At 48.6% G+C, this 20,596-nt stretch overlaps 1 protein-coding gene across 2 annotated transcripts in view; it reads right to left on the bottom strand.

Moving 5' to 3' along the window:
- CDH23 (cadherin related 23) overlaps window positions 1-20,596 on the bottom strand; it is a 213,468-nt gene that overhangs the window by 179,966 nt on the left and 12,906 nt on the right. For both annotated transcript variants that reach the window (XR_008824095.1, XM_056352859.1), the window contains exon 3: window positions 17,141-17,218. Coding sequence is in view for 1 of the 2 variants with exons in the window: in XM_056352859.1 (XP_056208834.1) it covers window positions 17,141-17,218 (78 nt within the window). In the remaining variant the exon portion in view is untranslated. The remainder of the gene's footprint in view (window positions 1-17,140; window positions 17,219-20,596) is intronic.

The raw sequence follows: 20,596 nt of genomic DNA, 5'->3' as shown, positions 1-20,596 counted from the left end.
TGAAGGTCGCTTTTCCTGGGCAATAAGTGCAAAGAAACTTTCTCAGTCACCTTGGTCCCCACCAAAGGCCACATAGGAGAGTGGGGGAAGGGGACAGTCACCAGCAAACACGCTCAGCCTCAAGTTGCACAAGCAGTCCCAAATATCCCATCTGCTCAGAGCCCCTGCTGCAGCCTCCACTGGGGAGGAAAAGCACACCCTGGTTTGAGAGCTCCCCCATCCCAAATTCCACATCCTCAATGTATCGGGTAAACATATACACCCACAGAAAGAAAGTCCGCCATCTGACATGGCACAGCAAGTCACACCTGCTTACATACAGCTGAGAGATTTGCAAACAATATCCACTCCCCCCAGTTCTTTTTCAAGGATTGAGAATCCATTGCCACAAGACATTTGATGCATGAGGCTACATCTTCCTATGCACAAATACCATCAAGGAGTTCATGGATGCTGCTGTTTGCTTGTATTTCACTGTCAGCACCACGCTATTATTTTTGTAGCGTGACTGGTACTGCAACTCCAACAGCCAACAGGTGCCATAGAAAACAGGGTAAACCTTGAAAATACAACTTCATCCAGCACATTAACAAAACCCCACATATTTGTCATGCAAAGACAGCACAGTCGCACTGCATAACCTCTCTAGGATGGGATTTCCCCTCCTAAGATTTCCCAGACATTCCTCTGCTCCTGGCAACGTATTAACAAGCTGTGTCTTTCTGCTTAAAGCAGGGTCAATCAGCAGAGCAACTACCCACCTTAGTTATCTACAGTACACACTGTTCTGCCACTGTTGCTATCAGCATGGCGGATAGCCAGGCTGGTGATGGTGGGAGGTTTCAAGGAGGGGAAACAAGTCCTGGACATGATGAAGTCGAGGAATAGGTTACTAACTACTGCTCCTCAGATTCAAGCTGACCTGCAGAGGACAGCAAATTTAGCTAAGGAAATGGTAATGGGGAGTTCTCTCTGCCCTTCAAAGTCTGTGTTGTCAGCTCACCAAGCAGAGATCTGACCAGCCACTGGACATGCTCTGGCCAAAGGAAATAACTGGGCTGCATGTACCTCCGGGTATGTTGCACATACGCATCAAAGGCTGTAAAAGCACATCAAAAACCTATATGCAGGGTTAATTTGCACAAGTAGCTGGCCATGAAGTTCAGGCCCCATCATCAAGCAATGGACTACATCCTAATGTCCTGCTCTCTCAATTTCTTACTATTCCTCCTTTCTAACTTGTTTTGAAAACAAGCATTTGACTGTGGTGTCAAAGTCTCAATGAAGATGGTAAAGAAGGTTACAGGAAAGCCTACAGGCTCACGTTTTGTGTTTTAAGCTATAAAGGTTTTGGGGACTTGCTTACCCAGAAGCTTCCCTTGTCTCTGTTGTAGATCCAAGCATTCAGGACAAACAAGGGAACATGGACCCTATTGTTTCTGGTTATGTTAAGGACATGGATACAAAACCCATTCACAGCCTTTCTGCTGCTACCCTCTTCTCCCCATCAAGGCTGACGACAGACACAGAAGGAGCTGGTGAGGAACAAGTCAAGGAGCCCAGCCATTTGTGAATGCAGTGAGCCTCAGAGCAGGTAGAGGCAAAATGCGTACCGGGAGCTACCATGGGCTGAGTGGCAATTTCACAGACCAACAGCTCAAACAAATCAAATAAACTGGCCCAAGCCAGGACTAGCTGGGGAGCTGCATATAGACTGGCAGCAAAAACAACTTGGTGGGCTGCCAGAGGTAAAGCCCACCATGCATACAGACAAGAGCCAGGACCATATGCAGCTCCCGCCTGACCCTCATGGGACCCCCCAAAAAGATGCTCTCAGTGAGATGGTTTCCAAGAGAGGTTCCTTTCTACACATCACTTCCCTGTGAGAGTTTCTCAGGTGTACCTAAAAGCCAAATCCTTTTCTCAAGACCTTAGAAACCCCAAACAGGAGGATGTCTGTTAGAAAGCTGCCTTGGACAAGGCAACAGCTCTTCTGTCCTCTTTAAAGCACACATCAGGACAGGCTTATCCCTTTGCTGGCAGAATGGATCAATTCTGACAAGGAAGGCTCCTGAGGTTTATAGTCAGGGCAACACGAATAAAACCAACGTATCCTTTAGTCGTTGTGGCCATCCCTAACAATGAGCTGCCTGAGAGCAGACCACAAATTTCTCCAGTGTATTCTTACTTAAAACAATAATCTCTGTGGATAATCCTTAGTCTACAACTTGTTTAGAAAGCATAGACTGTAAAACCCAAGCAGTTTTAGGAGGACACAATGGAGCACATACCCTTTCCTCCCTTGCCTGAGCCTTCAGATCAAGTTTACAGGACAAACAGGGATAACTGCAAACCAGAAATTTGCTTTCTATTAGTATTTTTGACAATGTCCATGGAATACTCCTGCCTGCGACCTGTGCAGGAAGCCAACCTGCACAGCACGCAAGCTATCCGGTAAAAAATTCAATCCCTACAATCATGCCTGTCCTTTGCAATGCTTGTCCAGCTTGTCACAAAATCAAAGACCTGCAGCAATACAGCAATCAGAGAAAGAGACTCCCTAAAGCAAGTCAGAAGGCTGTACGGTGACAGACATATTGCTTCATCGTTTTGTGCTCAGGGTGCTTTCCAGGCTGGCTTGTGTGCACTGGCATACAGCAGTCACTTGGATAAAAGGTACGGAAGAGAACAGGGAAAAAAGGTACAGGAAAGGCTTTTGAAATTAAAGAGTTTCAAGAGCAAACACGCTTTACTACAGCTTCCCCTCAGGACAACAGTCATCCTTTTTTCCCCAAAATTTCCCTTGCAAATCCTTCCAAGCTCTTTTTTTCTCTCTCAGTGCTTTCAGTCAGGCTCCAGAAACCCTCTCGCAGGCAGCCAGTGGGTCACCTGCTGCCGCCGCCCTCCCTCCCCCCCCCCAGTTGGCACCAGCCTGCTCTGCCCAGCACTGCCAGCTGGGTGACACCATGATGCCAGCCCTCTCCGCCTCACCTGATCAGTCACTCCCCTGCTCATTCCTTGCAGATTGGACCAGACAACACCTGCTGTGTGGCACATCTCCCCACACAGCCCCTTCCCTGCATCCCCAAAGCATCATCCCCCCTCCCCTGCCCCAAGGAAGGCAGGGGGGCCACACACGTGCCCACGTCCCTGCAGATGGCAAGCCACCCAGGTTGACAAATGCACGCTTGGCCAAGAGAGAAAGGGAGAGCAGAGGGGAGGCAGATTTGCAGGCTCTGATCCCAGGTGCCTGACCCCCTCCTCTCCCTCGTTATGGATGAGGTAAATTAGCTGTGACACTCATTAGCTGCAGTTCCTAATTAGCGAAAATTAATATTGGTTTTGGTAGAAGTGTTGGCTGAAGCTCTCCCAGGCAGAGGCATTAGTGACCTTGTTATCCCGTTTAATAGCAAGTTACATCACAGGAACTACTTTTCATGGAGTTCACTGATTGCAGCCACCTCCCGCCCCCCACAGCTCCTTTCCCCACTGACAGGGGGAGACAGCCCCAGCCCGAGCACCCCCAGCCCCACTAGCACCTGCGCCCATCCCTGGCAGCATCCCAAGTCCCCTGCCCAACAGCAGCTGTCTCCCATGGCCAGCACTTTTTCCACTGTAAGGCAACAGTGTTTTGAATCATTTTCTCTCTTTTCACCAGGCAATGGTAAATGGTCAAACCTGTACCCTGTTTTTAAGGTGATAATAATATCTCTCTGGAACAGTGCCAGCCACCCTTCCCTTAAAAAACACAAACCATGGATATTGCTTCTCCTGACTGGCCTTTGGGAGAGACAGCCCCTAGCTCCTTGTGACCCATCACCTCTCCCGTTTGCCTGAGTAACTCCAAACTCACTGGAGGACTTGCTTGCCACCACCTCTACTCACAGTTCAAAATAATAAATAAGTGAGAATAGCTGTAATGCAATGGCAATTATCATTTAGTAAGGAAAGAAATAGGAGCAGCAGCCCTTGACCTCAGGAATCCCTGCCCTTGAAGCTTGGGAATCTGGAGGTGGCTAACCAGCAAAGTGACAGACAGTGCTAAACAGAAGAAAAACATTTGCTACCAAAGTTACACAAAAAAAACCCCACACCATATTATTCACACATTAATAATAATACAGATGTCAAATTGTCAGATAAGAAGTTAATCTCATCCAGAGCACAATTAAATATGCCATTAACCAACCACCTGGGGCCACTTCCACTTTTACAATGCAGTGGATTTAACAGATAACAGGGACCAGACCACGCCTGGTAGAGCAGCTTGCCCAGCCAAACGCCCCCAGCCACCACCTCACACAACCCCACTGGCACCCTCCCACCAGGACAGCTAAATACTGATGCTGGTTCTTGTCCAAAAGAGGCTGCATGCAGATTTGTGCTAGCAAACCTTGGTGGGCAGCAATATTCCTTCATTTCTGGAATCAACGTCCCAATGAAAATTGTTCCTCTGCCCAGCTGGATGATGCCACTGGATGCAGTACACACAAAGGGCAAGCCAGAACCAAACCATATGCAGTACTGCTGGTCCCCACAGTGTGCTTATATTTCTGGGGTGGGGGAAAAAAAACAAAAAACACCCAAACACTAGAAAACAGCATCTCCAACAGATTGCAGTTGATTTTACAACAGGATGCCCAGCACTTTTGGCTTTTGATATGAACTAACGAGCTTTGTGAACAGCAAACAAACCCCGAGCTTTTTTCCCCAGACTGCTGCCGCAGTTTAGGAAGCTGAGGCCAAAAAAGTTGGGCACTCACCGCTGAGTGCAAAGCCACAACCATCAGATTCAAGCCAGCCCTTATGGAAGAGAAAAAAGAAACCCTCTCCTGATGTCATTACCAAAGACATCTCTGGCTGTGTCAGTCCAAGCGCTGCCCTGGTACTCACAAGGGATGCAAAGTCCAAGAGAAGCTGCTGACAAGACGTGCAAGGAAAACTGTTCCCTTGTAAAATGCCCCAGTTCTCCTCAAGCCCAGGGACCTTTCTACTATTTTATGGAGAAAGTCCAGCAAGAGGATCCAGATGCTAATTGCTATTTATACTGTAAGCCAAGCCAGCCTACCCCACCTCGACGTAGCCTACAGAACATACAGCTCCAATACACCTCTCCAGCTCAGCAGCCTGGCAACACAGACCAGGTTTCTGTAACATTTAGCACCACACACATGTGCTACTGCCATGCTTTTTCAGTCTTGGATAGGAAGCTGGTATTTTAAATTTAGCCATAAAGGACAAGGTCAGAACAAACAAATAGTCAACAGCTGTCCTGAAAGTAGGAAATTACTTTCAAGCTAGATTAATTGCATTCAAGAGTCTGCTACATGTGTCCTGTACAAGCGCCTCAGTTTCCTTTTGCACCGCATAAGATAGGAGGCCCTGTGCTATGGGCTGGGGATGAGACACAGCGGAAGCAAGGCAGGAGACAAAGCCCACTTCCCCCACCCCCCACCCAGCAGGACCCCAAAGCTATGCACAGGGGAGTCTCCAAGAACCAGAGATGCTGCACCAAGGGCTATAATAAAGCCAAGGGCAAGATTGGAAATGGAGACGCGAAATCACACAGCCACCTAATGACTCAGTCCAACAACTCCCCGAGCCAACAGCATGGTTTTGAGTGAAATTGAAAGAATCCAGATTCTTCTAACAACAACACCAAAATAGCAAATCAGCAACTCGTATTTAAAATGCTCTCCTTCTGCAACCTGCAAGCTTGCTCTGCAACAGGACCAGAATATGTTGTCTATTCTTCCTCGAGGTGTGAAACAAACAAAAAAAAAAAATATACCTCCAATTTACAACCTGGAATGCAAAACCAAGCTCCTGGTTTAAAACCCAGGGAGGAAAGAGCCTCCCCCACCTCCTAGGAGACATCTTTTCTTCTTGCTATCTGCCAGAAAACAGCTGCAAAGAGCCCCTGCACCTGCAGGGCTCACCCTCCTCTGCCCCTTGCTTTCAGGGTTGCGTAAACTTAGAGGATCCTGCTGGGTTTTATGGTTTCTGCAAGAGCATCCTGTTGCAACATGATGATACCAGCTTGGGAATTTTATTTTTTCCCTTGCCTTCTCCAGCCAGTATGGAGTCACAATTTATGACTATCTCCCCCACCCCACTGAATTACACAGGTAATGGCTTCTGGCTGATGTGCTTTCTTTCTGCAAGCTGTCGCTCCCAGCTCCGTACCTGACGGGACTGCAGACAGCATCCCTAGGACTGCAACAATTTTTCCAAGACAAAGAACAACTTGCAGAAGCCAGGGAGATTTCCCCCCCCCCTTTCCTTTATGTCACTAGGAAAGCTGCTTCAGGGGCAGTGGGATAGATGCGTAGGCAGGATGGTGCTTTCTGCGTGGTCCCTTCACTTACTTGCCTTACCGTCCCCCTACACAGTTTTACATCAGTGCCCTTTTGTACAGAAAAATTGTTTTATCCGGTAGGACGTGTTTAATTTGATGGGGCTGTCATATGGGAAAAGGTGCGTTTCAAGAGTCAAGGTTTTCCACAGTGCCGTTACTTATTTTACAGTCTTCTGCTATATCTATTTCTTCCCCTCTATTTCCCAAAATCATTACTAACAACCATTAATCTGGGCCTGTGAGAATGATCCTCACTTCTCCCCATACCCTGGAATTGTTAGTCTCCCTTGGACTTTCTACATTGTAAAGTTTTTTTCCTTTCCTATTTTCAAATTAATTGCTTGATACTGAACAGCGGAATAAGAAACAAAGCCACATCACTGTTTGTGAAAGGGTATTACGTTCCATAATCTGATCTCTCTCCTCAAACCTAATAATCAATTAGACAGAAAAAAGAAAGGTTCCACTGCATTCAGGTACTGAATCGCCCTCCTAATTGCACGCATGCAGAAAGACAGCCTGCGCAATACAATGCTGGGGCCTCCACAGAGCAGGCGTTTGACAAACCCATGCAGATGAATGGAATAAAATTGAGTTACTAACCATTAAATGTCAAGTGTTTGAAATCTTTCCCCCTCGCGTAAAGAGCAATATTAATAAATCTTTAAGAGAGGGAGCGCACAGAGCTTACTCACTCTTCTGACCGCTACTGCAAATTGAACAGATGTTTTCATTGAGTTGTCCAACAACACTGTCTCCAGCTTTCCGCCCCCCCCCCCCCCCGCCGAGTGGTTACAGTTAATTCAAAAGCCATCACTGTATAGGAGCAGTTTGACAGGAGGAACCAATTTATTAACTCTCCCTGCCAATCAAGCACATTAAGCCATTCAAAGGCAGAAATGTACATTAGGACATGCTGGCAAGAAATAGTTTTAAAAGCCAGGAGATGGGGAAGGGATGGATTTGTGCAACAACATTGAGGTGACCCCTGCTGCGTGTCCTGTGGTCCCCAAAATTGCAGAAACCATGATAAGACAAGCTTCCTAAGAGACAACCCTGCCACCCACGCAGTCAACACTGTCAGGGCAGTGCAACGCCCTGGCCCCAAACAGGGGATGCTCGTCAGGATAACAGCAGTTTTCTGCCTGGACACTTCCCATCAGTGGGAGTTTTATTCCAAAGTCTCAGCGCCATGGCATATATATACGTTTCCAAAAGGGTTCTCTTCTACGAGCTTATATTCATACAGGAACGTGGTGGTTTTCCACAATGAGGGCTAGCTAAGTAAATTTTCACATTTTAATTGCTCAGATGATTTTGATGCAGGTGAAAAGAAGCCAGACCTTTTTTACTTTTTTGTTGGGGTTTTTTTGGCTTTTTATGACTTTTACACCAGCAACAACACTGAACTGGGGGGAGGGGAAGGGGGAATAGTTTGAATTTTTCATTTTTTAAAGTTCTTGCCTACACTTCTACAGCAACCAGTTATGGAAAGTTTAATTAAAAGGTTTTTTGGGTTGGTTTTTTTTTTTTTTTTTTTTTACAAGGCTAAAAGTATGAAACTTGTGTTAAAAGATTCATTGAGACTATCATGGGATTCCTGTGCTGCTGCAGAAGGTATGTGCCTTGAGCTGTTTCCCCCCTCATGCGGCTGCCTTGGGAGCTGGATGCACACCTCTGCGGCATTTCACTGATAGACCTTGAACTGTGCCAGCAGCTGGATGCCAGCCCATCTTGAATCCATCCAGTCCCAGGACCCTTCACTCAACACACCTGCCACTTCCCCGCAGCCCCAGGCTGGATGGCAAAGTGTGCCGAGATGGAAGAGTGTAACACATCATTACATACATACATCACTTTCCTCCAGCTTGGCATGAACTTCGCCCGAGTGTCGTGTAATGCATGGGAATCACCCTGCCTCCTCTCACATGCTCTTGCTTTGCTCCTCAGTCAAGAAAATTAGCCAGAGTGGTGGAGCAGATCCAGACTGCAGAGATCTTGGATGAAAATGTTGTGTGCAAGCTTCTGTTTGCAGAAATAGGGGGTAATAGGGTATACTTTCTTCCCCCCCCCCCTCTATTTTTTAAGCTCACACAATCCAAATATATCGAGTTCCTGATCTAGCAAAATGTACAAGTGTGTTTATCACTGTTTGCAACCATAGCTTTTTCTCTAAGAGGCCCTATTGATAGACTCAAGGTGAAAACACAGCTCACCTTCCCCACCAAAAATAAAAATTACGAGTGCGTGCATACACAAGTATTTCCCTACAGTACAGAGAAATACTCTTGGCCCATAATACATTGCCTTAGAATATTAATACCTCCACAAAGATACGTATATATAGCCTCCTAATTCCAATATATACACACATAAACATACATATAAACTTTCCCCCCCGCCCTGTGTTTTTTTTGCTTTACTAAGCTTGACTCATGTTGCTATGCCTGCTCTATATCAGGTCTGTCACCCATGCTAATACCTCCAACGAGCCAGAAAAAAAGAGCCGATTTAACTGAGCTGGGACAGTACAGACGTCCAAGTGTGGACACTCCAGGGTAACAAGGAGCACTCTCTTGAGTACAGCCCAATACCTAGCAAGAAGCCAGCCCACAAATAAAGCTCCTGCATAGAACAATAGAACCCTTTAGATTGGAAAAGGCCTTTAAGATCATCAGCCCAGCACTGCCAAGTCCATCATGAAATCGTGTCCCTAAGCACCACATCTACACACCTTTTAAACACCTCCAGAGATGGCAATTCCACCACTCCCCCGGGCAGCCTGGTCAAATGCTTGACAACCCTTCCAAGAAATTTTTCCTAACATCCAGTCTAAATCTCCCTTGGCACAACCCGAAGCTGTACAGACGATGCTGTACAGATAACTAACACTACTACAGTCATCTAAAAGAAAAATCACCTCAGACCTCATTACCACAAACACACAGCTTTCTCCATTTCTTTCAAAAAGGCTCAACCCCCACGCAAGGGCTCACACACAAATGTGAAGGGTGGCAAGATCAAACCTTCAAACGGTTTGACGAGGCAGTTACCAAAAGCAAAGTTACCCTGACATGTTAATTAGTTTATATTGCAAATATACTTTCTTCCTTCTCTGTCTCTCCCTTCCCAAACATAAGGCATTGATGTTATTGCCTATTAGCAAAGCAAATATGAAAATTTAAGTGATTGATGAAGTGATTAATTTAATGACACTGGGTTAAGGGTTTGGGTGGGGGGAGCTTAAGTTTCCTCAAGTTTCCTGATGTTGGGAATAACTAATTTTCTAGCCTTGAGTTTTCATTAACGATGCTGTACTTTCTACAGCTCAACAAGCAATTCCATCAATGGGCCTTCTAATGCTGAAATCCCTTTCTTAAAATAATCCTCAGATATTGCTGTTCATTAGGGTCATTACCACACGTTGAAACAAGGCTGCTCCTTCACAGAGCACTCGAGCAGCCTGCAAGTTCAGTTTCGAACAGTAAATAGACACTGGGTGATAACATCGCTTTCAATTAATACTGAAGACGAAGGTGATGTCCCCATAGCCTCCCTTTCTGAAGAATATTCACACCCGCTCTCAGCGATGCCTATAATGAAGCTTGCAAAGCAGGTTTCCTATTCAAAAATATCTCAATCTCTCTCACAGTCAGACACTAGCATATTCCTCCGGAATTATCCTTTGTAAAATGCCAAATCAATTCTGCTAGCTGCACACAGGCACACACCCTGCTGGGGTGATGGACACGTATATGCTCACACTGTCAGCCCAAAGGGGCACACCGGTTCCAGCCTTCGTACAGAAAATGGGCTGTACACACCTGCTGCAACACCAGCCCAAATCCCCAAAGCTGCTTGGAGCAAAGGCCGTTTAAAAAAGCTGGGCTTTGGGCACCTGCCAGGGATGCACACAGCCTGTTTGCCAACTGCACCAAATTCAGTCCGGTTGTGCGGACAGCTTTAAAAGCAGAAAGAGCCATGTTTCCCCAGATGCTACCAAGGGGAGCAAACTACTTCAGGCCCTGGAAAGATGCGTCATTCCCCTCTCACCCTTTTCTGAACAGGATGGATAACGGCAGGGGGACCAGCTTAGAGCAGCACCTACGGGTAACATCCCAGGCTGGACCCCAGCCCCAGTTTAACCCCTGCTGGCGTCCTCCCCTGTGGTCTATGGCTAAGAACATCCACCCAGCAGCAAACCAAGTAGTCTATAGTCTACCTATGTTTCCCAACTCACCTTTTGTCTGCCAAATAAACAACAGAAAAATCTTTACCAGGTTTTTACTATTAGGAAACTCTTGTCCCCCACATCAGTGCTAATGCAGTGAGGCGGCTGGGACACCAGCCATGCAGTCCCCAAACTGTAACTGGTCACAGACCAACTTCCATCATGCACTTGCCCGCTTCTCCTGCTATGCATTTGCCCTCTCAACTGAGGATTATTTATATATAGCACTAACACACAGCAGCACGGTTTCACCATCAGCTGAAGCTGATCTGAGGCAGCACCACAGCAAATGGATAGCCTCCCTTGGCCTCTTGCACAGTCTAGACTCCTATGACTTACATGTCCACCTGATCTCACAACCCTACCATCAGCTCTGCCTAAATGCTGGACTAACTGAAAACTAGCTTTACAGACTGGAAGAAAAATCCTTGACCGAATAGGGTGCAGCTAGCATCTAAGCACAGAGCGTTGGTGTAACTGGGGTGAGGAAAGGTCCCATGGCTGCTGAGCTCTCTCCTTCCTCCTGGTTGCACATTCCTACCTAGCTTTTCTTTGGAGCATTTTTAGAATGCAAACCAAAACACATGCACACACAAATACAGGGATAGTTTTCCCCATTAACCCAGCAGGCATTAATAGCTCAGTGCAGCCCTGGTTGTGGGGAACACAGTTAACGTGTCTGGAGCTGGTGAAGCTGGACAGAGGCTCAACCCACCACACAGCAACCTTGGATGGAGCACCTCTAAAGGGAAGGCAGGCGGTATCTTTAATTAGACCAAGCACAGGCACAGAGGCCCTTCCTCACAAATTCAGCCAAGTATGTAGTCATGGGAAGGAAGCTCCTGGCAGCACCAGCGTGAACAGGGCACAGCCGCTGCTTTAACGAATTTCTTACAAACAAGTAGGCTTTCCCAAGCTCTCCACCCACTCTACTACCAGTGCCACCACATTTTCCAAAAGCATCTTCCAACTTGCCGAATTTTGCTAAAAGCCAGGCTACCTTGTATCATTCACAAAGGCTCTTGACCTGCCCAGGGCTCCTGATACACCCTGTGCTCCCTTGCTCCTTTCAAGGAGTTAACCCCAAGCTTTAAATCCATCCGCTGTACTCTTCTGAGCCACACCTCCTTAGTACCCAATTAGCACCTCATTAACAGTGCACCCACAATGCTTTCTGGTCTTGCCACTGTGACTTTTAACCAGGTGGTGCACAGAGATTAAATTGATTTCTCTTTTTAGCCTTAGTATTCAGTTTTGAGCAAGAGGGACCCAACAGCAGATATGCTAGGGCAGCACACCCCACCCACCTCCCCAGCCAGCAATAGCTGCATGCCCCTGCAAGCAAGGAAGGAGGCCAGAAGACACCAAAGGGAAAAGGGTCCTGTGGCTGTGCCGGACTCGGTCCTACCCCTCCAAAGCTGTCCCCAGCAGATGGCCTGCAAGACTCATGCATGGCTATCTGGCCCAGACAGCTCTGAAACAATTTAATCAGTCCAGAAGTATGCAGAGACCAGAGAGCCAGCACTTTTTTTCCCTTCCAGGGATGCATTAGGCAAGTGCCATCATGGAGAAACCCAGCCACTGCAGTTGCCAGCAGATGTCTAGAGCTGTGGGATCAAAAGAGCAGGCAGGGTTTAGCCAAGATAGCCCGTGCCCAACCACATGCAGATAACCATATCTTCAGCGGCAGCTTGAATGACCTGGCACCCCTAGGGACCTTTCCCAAGTGCCAAAGCATCTGGCTGCCCGGGACCAGAGCACTACAGTGAAAGGCTGTGGTGGACATAATGATTGCTTTGGAAACTACAGATACAGTGCATGGAGGATGGCAGCCTTCCCTGTATGGAGAATAAAAGCCCTCTGGCCTGCTCCTCAGCTAGGATGGAGAATCAAGTCAAGTCATCTGCAAATATCAGAGGGATAGGCTACCCCAGGCTGTACATGCAGCGTTACCAGCGAGCACCCTACCGCTGCCTGCTACAGAGCAAGTTCCTCTCCCAGTCCTCTTGCAAAATAACTCTCTGTCCCAGAAGGCCCTGAAAGCCAAGAGGTGACACACACCAGCCAATTGCTTTAATCACCACCAGCCCACAAAGTACACCTACACTGCAGCAGTACTCCAGCACCCCTGGCCCCTCTTAGGCCGCACCAACTTGGGAGACACAGTAAGAACCACAACTCCATGGGAAATGTCCACTACAGCCTATTTTGGTGAAACAGGTCTCAAAGAGCAAGGTTCTGCCTCTCAGAACTTGGTGGAGAAACATCGATATGTTTCAGAGTCTCTAAGCTGGCATGGGTTTCCCTGGGGACAAAAAAAAAAAAAAAAAAAAAAAAAAAAAAAATCAATCAGCTTTCCTCTCAAATTCCTTGTGCGAGCGGAGGAGGTGGTCTACTCAACACAGCCTGCTCTGGAAGGGCTTCAGCTTGCCCTGGGAAAGTGTAATCCAAGTTCCCCACTACAGAAAGTTAAACTACACCACCAGAAATTTGTCAGGCAGAAAAGCTCTCATATTCAGTGCCAAGAGCCAGACTGCAATCCTCAACCATCCAATGGCAGAGCTAACAGACAGCCAAGTGCCCAAGCAAGACTGCTTCCACATGTACTCTCGTCAGCAGAATTTGTGACTCAGCCACCAACACCAAGAGGTTTGGGTGTCTCCAGCAATCACCCTCCTTTCTACTGCATTTAACTGGATTCCTGCAGCAGCACTGGAGGTCACCACCGGCAAATCCCCGAGTGAGCAGGGCTTTTTGTAAGCTCGCAAAGGCATACCCACTCTGTTTCCAAAGATATTTACAGTGCATTTACCAGCTCAGCAGAAGTTGCACATAGCAAAAAGGGGCAGAAGCAACTTGTAAAATTCCCCATCAGTCATCCACCTTTCTTGCCGAGCACAGTGAACCTAGGGGATTCAGAGCACAGCCCACGCCTCCTGGGAGATGTGTAGAGCCAAAGGGAGGGAACAAGGCGGCTTTGAGCAGAGAACACAACTTCACGCATCGCACACATGCTCTTGTGATTTCAACCCAACACATACCCACCTCCTTGCAGGTGCTGCACTCAGCATCCCCTGGCCACCTGTCATTCCACACCGAAGTGGTGCTGAGCTGCTGAGTCAGGGAGCATGTGAGGCCTTTAGCCCAAAAACCTGCCCCCAGCCAGGCTCCGAGTGCTGAGCCAGCACCACTCAGGGCTGTCACATCAGCCTTGAGCACAGGACTTGCTGAGTCAGAGGTTCTCCTTAGCTCTACACTGTCATGGGTTAACAAGCAGGAGATGCTGAGTCAGCCAACTTTGGGGGAGCCGGGTCCAAGCATCTCACCAGGTGCCAGAGGCATTCCAGTGATGACCCCAGGGGAGCATCCCAGCAAGCTGGTGGGGCAGAGAGCTTCAGCTGCACGCTCTCCTGCCCAGAAATAACTAAGGGACTCAAACAGCAGGCAGCCTTGGCAGAAACCCTGTGGGAGCCCGCCCTCCCCACCTGCCAGCCATCCCAGGTGCCTTTCCCAGCTGCATCTCACATACACATTGCCCAGGGGGTGGTCAAGCCTTGCTGCTAAATCCCAGTGGGTTTCCCCCTCTGTAGTGCACTGTTCAACCTCAGCAGGCTTCACAGAGGAGTTCAGCCCTCCAGATCAAGTCCCCTCTTCTAGTTTTAAGCAGGGCATGTGGGAACAAGGTCTGATGGGAAGGAGGGACACATCGTCCCCAGCCCACCCAGGTGACCATGCCCCTGACAGAGCACAGCCCAAGAGCAAAACCAAGTTCATGCTGTCAGCTCAGTTGCTGTGATTAAAGCATTTCCCACTCTTAAGACAACATTATTCCAGTGATGGTAGCATGTTATCACTAGGATGAAGGGAAAGTGAAATTGCACTCATCTGAATAGCCTCTCTGTCACGCATTTTGCAAGGCGTTGAGGCATGAGAGCTCTCTGAGAAACTCGGGTGAATCCAAGCTAGGTGGTTATAAGGCTAGCTACAGACCTGACATGATGGATCATTTTCATTTTCCCATTCCTGTCCTGCATACAGCAAATCCATTTGCTGGGCAATTAGACTTCAGTCATTACATTCTACTAAGGCAACATTCTTTTTGCAGAAGGGGGGACCCCAACCAAGAGAAACCCAGAGCACCTGCCCATCCCCACTCAAATCCAGGGCTACAGGTAACCCCACCTGCAGCAATGCCACCTCCCCAGCACACTGGGGAGTGTCACACCTTGCCAGAGGCCTCCAGCAACTCACCTGGCATCAATATCCATGCCATTCTCCCTTACTCACAAGGCCTCTGAAAGGTTTGGGATTAAACAAAATGACCCTTGGAATGATTTTGCTAAAGGCAGCGAGCAGCACAATAAAGACAGGCAGTCCCCCTCATGCAAACTCTTCTTCTAAGGGCTGTTAACCAGCCAGCACTCCTGCTACTGGAGTAAAACACACTGCAATCCAGCTACAAGCAGCTGACGTGGGCTCTCCCGGTGTCCTGTCTCGCCCGTGCCACTGCAGCCCAACCAGTCATTATCCCTCCTCCTCCTCTCCAGGCATCTCCCCCCCCCCACCGGCAATTTCTTCCCTGGCTCCTTCAAAGGCTTTTAGCTTCCTCAAGCGCACATCTCCTATTCCCTCTGCATGTGTGCACATGTGTATGTGTGTGTTTCCATTACTTCTGGGTGAAATAACTGACTAGAGGGTCAGTCCACCTGAAAATTGCTCTCCCCGGACCTAAATGAAACAGATGGGCATTGATGATGTTTTGGGAGAAATTAATCAGCCTGGACCAGCGGCAGCGCCAGCAGCTCCCTCTGCCCAATCTCACCTAATGAATTCCAAGCTCTCTGTCTTAATAGCTCCTGACAAGACTAATTTACTCTTGTAAGTGATTAGAGGGGGAATGATCTCTTAATTGTTGCTTAAGATTCCTTTCGGCATGGCAGGCAGCAAGCAGGGACTGCTCCGTTTGATGCTAGGTGAGGCTGCACCCAGGGATGCCGTAGGGAAGGAGGGGGGGGCTGCACGGGGGTGTTCACTCAGCACCACAGTGATGGGCACTTCCAACAGACCTCAAAAAAGGAGCTGCTTTTTTCCCCCCCTAGGTAAGAAGCACCATATACTGTTCTGCTACTTACACCTCAGTCAGGATATAAGAAGGGTGTTTCCAGACTATGCCTTTTTTTCTTTTTAAAGTTCATAAGCCTAACTCAGAAAACACCTAACAGCAAAAGCCACAGAAACACTGTTTGTCAACTCTTTCAAGGCTGACATTTCCCCCAATGCATCTGGAAACAAAATCCCAGGGTACCAATATTCTTAACAGTGAATTTCTTACTATACAGTGTAATACAAAGTTAAAAAAAATTCAAACCCCCAAATAATTCCAAGAATAATTTTATTTGCACAATACCTCACCAGAAAGCAGGCTGTCTGAAATCTTCCCTCATTTTCTGCCAAAATAGAAGTTTAGTCCAAGGGACTTCAAGCACCACATACACTGTGAGGAAGCATTTCCCTTCAGCTGTTCCCAACCAGCTCTCACTCCTGCCCTTGCACAGTTGCTTCCTTCCCTGGGACTTGTCCGGGGCACATCCAGCACTAAGTGTGTTTGCAGGGACAGTGGCAACAGAGAGGCTGGGAGTACACCGACAGCAAACTAAAGAAACCAGGTGCCAAGGGACCTGTAAGGGGTGGGCTCGCTGGAGAAGGCCACAAAAAAGTGGCACAGGTGCAAGTCATTGGGAGAAAAAAAAAAATTACAGTGAAGTCAGGTCCTTCCTTTCCTCACACTGTCTCCAGCTTGCCTTCTGTGGTGCTGTGAGTAAAGGCACCCGAGCAGCCATTGCCAGTATTATTTCACATTGCAAATAAACCTGAGCACCACTGCAAGACAAAACTCCCCAGGCAGACTGCTGCAGCTCCAGCAAGCCTTCTCCTGAGGACACATTTCTGCGCAGAGCTCAGCTACTGCCCAGGAGCTTCCACACCACCTATCTGAAACTCATAACCAAGCCTCCACGTCCTGCCTACTTGCTCAGACACCATCCCACAAGTGAGACACCATGGGCTGCAAATGATGCAACTGAGGGGACCCCCAAGAAGAGACAGAACCCTCAGCTGGAAGCCCTGGCTGAGCTGAGCAGTCACTAGAGTGCTCTCCGGAGTCCTCCAACCCTTTGACAGCCCGGTGACGACTTGGGTGCAGCAAAAGCCCTTTTTAAGGGGGGTGCTGTGCAGTTGAAGGCAGCAGTAGATGTGAGAAAGGGCCTCCGCAGCTTCCATCCCAGCCGCCCTCCACTCCCAATCGATTCCTCACACATTAAAAGCCAGTCACAAGCCCTGATTGAAGAGCACAAGTTTAATGGACTGGGAGCCTGGAAAGAGGCTGAGAATGACCAGGTCGATTTCTGCATTTACTAAAAACCGATCCCTAGCTAAATAAAGAAAGAAAAATAAGCTACATCTGTCAGTCAAAAGGAAAGCATTTCTTTAATGCTTTTCCATCAGGGGGTCAGCAGCAGTGGACACCCTGCCCACAGGCACGCCCTACTTACCCACAGGAGTATCCTCGTTGATCAGCAGGTAGGTGTCAAAGAAGTAGTTTATGAAGTACGGCAGCCGATTGCTCTGACCTGCAAAGACGACAAAAGCAAGGTGTTACTTCCCTGGCTTGTCGTGCATGGGCCAGCACGGCTGGGAGAGGCTCAGGGCACACAGAGATGCACATGAGGGACCAGGCTTGCCATTTGGCATCGTGATGGCAAGGGGCGACTCTGAGATGAGGGCTAACAGGAGCACGGAGAGCACCATGTGGTCCCCCACAGGGGCTGGCTGGGGAGCGGCTTCCCTCCGCTGGCCTTTCTTATTTTAGTATTTTCTTTTACAGGGTGGAGGCAGAGGGGACGGGGGAAGCCAACAGCTTGGGAGCCAGGAACATCAATTATTGTTTTAGCGCATGATTAATACCTTCATTTTGTTCCCACGGTTGAGAGCCTTTCGCCTTGTCAGCCATCCCAGCAAAACCCGGTGTGCCTCCCCTCTCCCATCACCTGATTGCCTTTCCCTCTAATTGCCTTCTTTCACCTTTAATAACCAGGCTCACTTCTTTTTCCTCCGTTTTTTACAGAGCTGGAAGCTCACGAGCCTGCCCCTGGACTGCAGTGCCCGGCACCACAGCCTCATTAGGTGACAGAGTCCAGTGCAGAGCACGCAGGAGAACAACAACCGCACCCTGAACCAGGGAAAAAGTCCACCAGGAAAGATTTACTATTGGAGGGATGCAGGAAAAGAGGTGGCAGGAGAGAAATGCAACAATTTTCCAAGAGGTTTGGTGTTGAGCAGGCTACATCTGAGGGATGGGTTTTCCTCAATAGGCAGCCGGCACCGGCCAGGCCTGCAGGCTTTAAGAAATGCAATTCAGCTGCCAGGCGGCAAAAGCAGGGCTGTGCACAGGGAAGCACAAGTTTGAACTGGTCTGGCCAGAACAGTTCGTGCCCATTGATGGGGAACCCCAGAGGCCAGTCGCAGGAGGGGGAGAGGCAAGGAGTCTCACTAGAAGCAACAGGGCAGCGCTTCCTCACTGTGACCCCTCATAACTACCTTTGAGGTGAGCAGAGCCAAACCCAAGATCATGCAGGTATAAAATATTGCCAGCAAACCCCCTCACAACCCCCCACCACACCAGATGCAGATCCAGCCAGGGTCTTTTCAACACAGCTGTTACAGAGCATCCCCTCCATCGTTACACCAGCTGTGCTGAAGCAAAGACACTGCTTCAGGAAAAGGCATAGCAAACCCCAGATGAGATCAGGTGTCCAGCTGTCCCTCCTGACCATGCTGCACTTTGCCACCACCTTCATGCCCTGTGCTTCAGCATCCCACCTTAAGAAACAAGAACCAGACCAAGTTTCAGCATCTTCTTCACCTGCCCAAGCTCCCAATGATGGGAGATGTTCCCAAGACCTTCTGAGCACAGGTCCCAGCTGTGCTCCCACACAAACCTGCTCAGCACCCACAGGAAACCCGCTCAGGAGGAACATGGGCACAGGATGGGGGAGCAGCCTGGCCTCCTCCCGGGCACCCTCTGTAACAAGACAAGGATTTTCAGCACTGTCTTCTTTTCCCAAGGCACCAGGTTTTTTAAACACCTTGAGAAGTGGGAAAGCACTAGAGGCAGCACTCTTGCAAAGGCAAGATTTAAATCTCAGCCCCTGGTGTTAAGTACCTGGAAAGAAAATGAAAAGGACCCCAACAAAATGGGTTATTTAGAGCTAATGACATCTCCGGAGGCTTCGAAGCACACTTGTAGCTAGCTGCCATGGCAGGGCCAGCAGGCTTTGAAGGGAGCAGATAAGGCTAAAACACATGAAGCAGCCCTTGTCGCAGGGAACCCACTTCTGCAAACCCCTCTACTTCAAAACAGATTCCTTAATATCACCAGTATACTAAAAATAAGTTGCAACTTTCAAAGCCAGCTGCATCAGGCGCTGGGAGGCATTCAAACCACCAGTTTGCAAGCACAGTTATCTATGTCTTAAGACAGGAGGGCAACCGGCACCTAAGAACTGAGGAAAGCTGAAGGAGGGTCTGGAGGTAGAACTCTGCTTTGGACTGCAGATCCCAAGATACAGAGCCAGGCTGTCACCATGCTGCCAGACCATCAGTGTTCAGGAGGGCAGCGTGAGATGGGAGGGGATGGAGACAAAGCATCTGAATGATACAAAAATGTAGGTCAAAGGATGCATGCTATGACAAATGGAAACCATATCCCAAAAAATAAAAAAAGGGATGCTCTGGCTGAAGCCACCAGCCTTATGTCCCCTGGCCAGCCTCAACACTTGTGTCCCACCACAGCTATTTCCAGCTCCCCAACAGCCCAGACTACTGCCAAGGGCTGCATCCTTAGCACACCTTCAGGAACCTTCTCCACATCTCAGATGCGGATAAGCTCTTATCCTCATAACCTGGGTGCTCTCAAAGGATGCCCAGCTAGTCTGCAAACCACAAGTCTCCCACACATGTCCTGCTGCCTAGTCTAGGATGGCCAGAAGTTTTCCTTGACAAAGACAACAGCAATGTTTTGTTGGCTTTGGACACACTGGTGCTTTCACAGAAATTAATCAGGGAATCACAGCTACACACCACATACCCTGAAAGCAAGTTCATGTTTTCACAAAGGCATCACTGTGAAGCGGCCATCATCTGTGTCCTCATCTAACGGATCATCGGCTGGATTTTCATTCTGCAAGACTGTCACAACCACCTGGCAATACCCTGCGATATACCATTGCTGTATCTCTCAACATGGCTCTTGCACATAGCCCCGCAGCAAGATGCGTGGCAGAAAACCATCACTTCCACCACACACTTGTAACCCTTTATTCGTCCTTCATGTGCTACCAACAGGCTCCAAGGGATCATGAACAATGTTGTTTTGATGTGCTGGGAGATTTTCTTCCCTGTGTCTTCCACACTTGCTCCACACTATTCTTGTAAAAACTGCTGCTGCTTTGCCCTTCAGAGTCCATACTCACATCCTTGACCATGGCTGATGTGAAAGCATGGTAATCACAGACCTGTTCTTCTAGTTAGCATCCTTCGGTCCCTCCTAAGCTGGAGATGAAGGTCTCCGCTCATCTCCAGCAAGTGCAGCAGTAGCTGGGTAGGAACATGGAGACTTCACTGCCGTGCCAGAGCTAAGCCACCCTCTTCCAATACACCAAGCCCATTCAGGCTGCAATTCCACATTTACCCTGGCTAGTTACTTTGCCAGAATCTTTGCAAGCTTTCTGGGAAGAAGAGCTCCATCACCTGCTGTCCCCAGGGCGTATGGCAGGGCATCCACGCACTTCTGATCCCAGGCACAAGAACTGTGCCAGTGCTTGCTTATTGAGGGCAGGCACTCTTTGGGGACACAACCACCAAGCCCTGGGCAGGGCAGGGTAGGGCTGACACACCGCTGACCTACAAGCCTCCAAATCCCCATTTACCTACTGCCACCCCAAGGCTTT

This window comes from Falco biarmicus, chromosome 9 (assembly GCF_023638135.1).
Source record: "Falco biarmicus isolate bFalBia1 chromosome 9, bFalBia1.pri, whole genome shotgun sequence".
NCBI lineage: Eukaryota > Metazoa > Chordata > Aves > Falconiformes > Falconidae > Falco > Falco biarmicus.
This window is presented reverse-complemented; position numbering and strand designations above follow the sequence as displayed.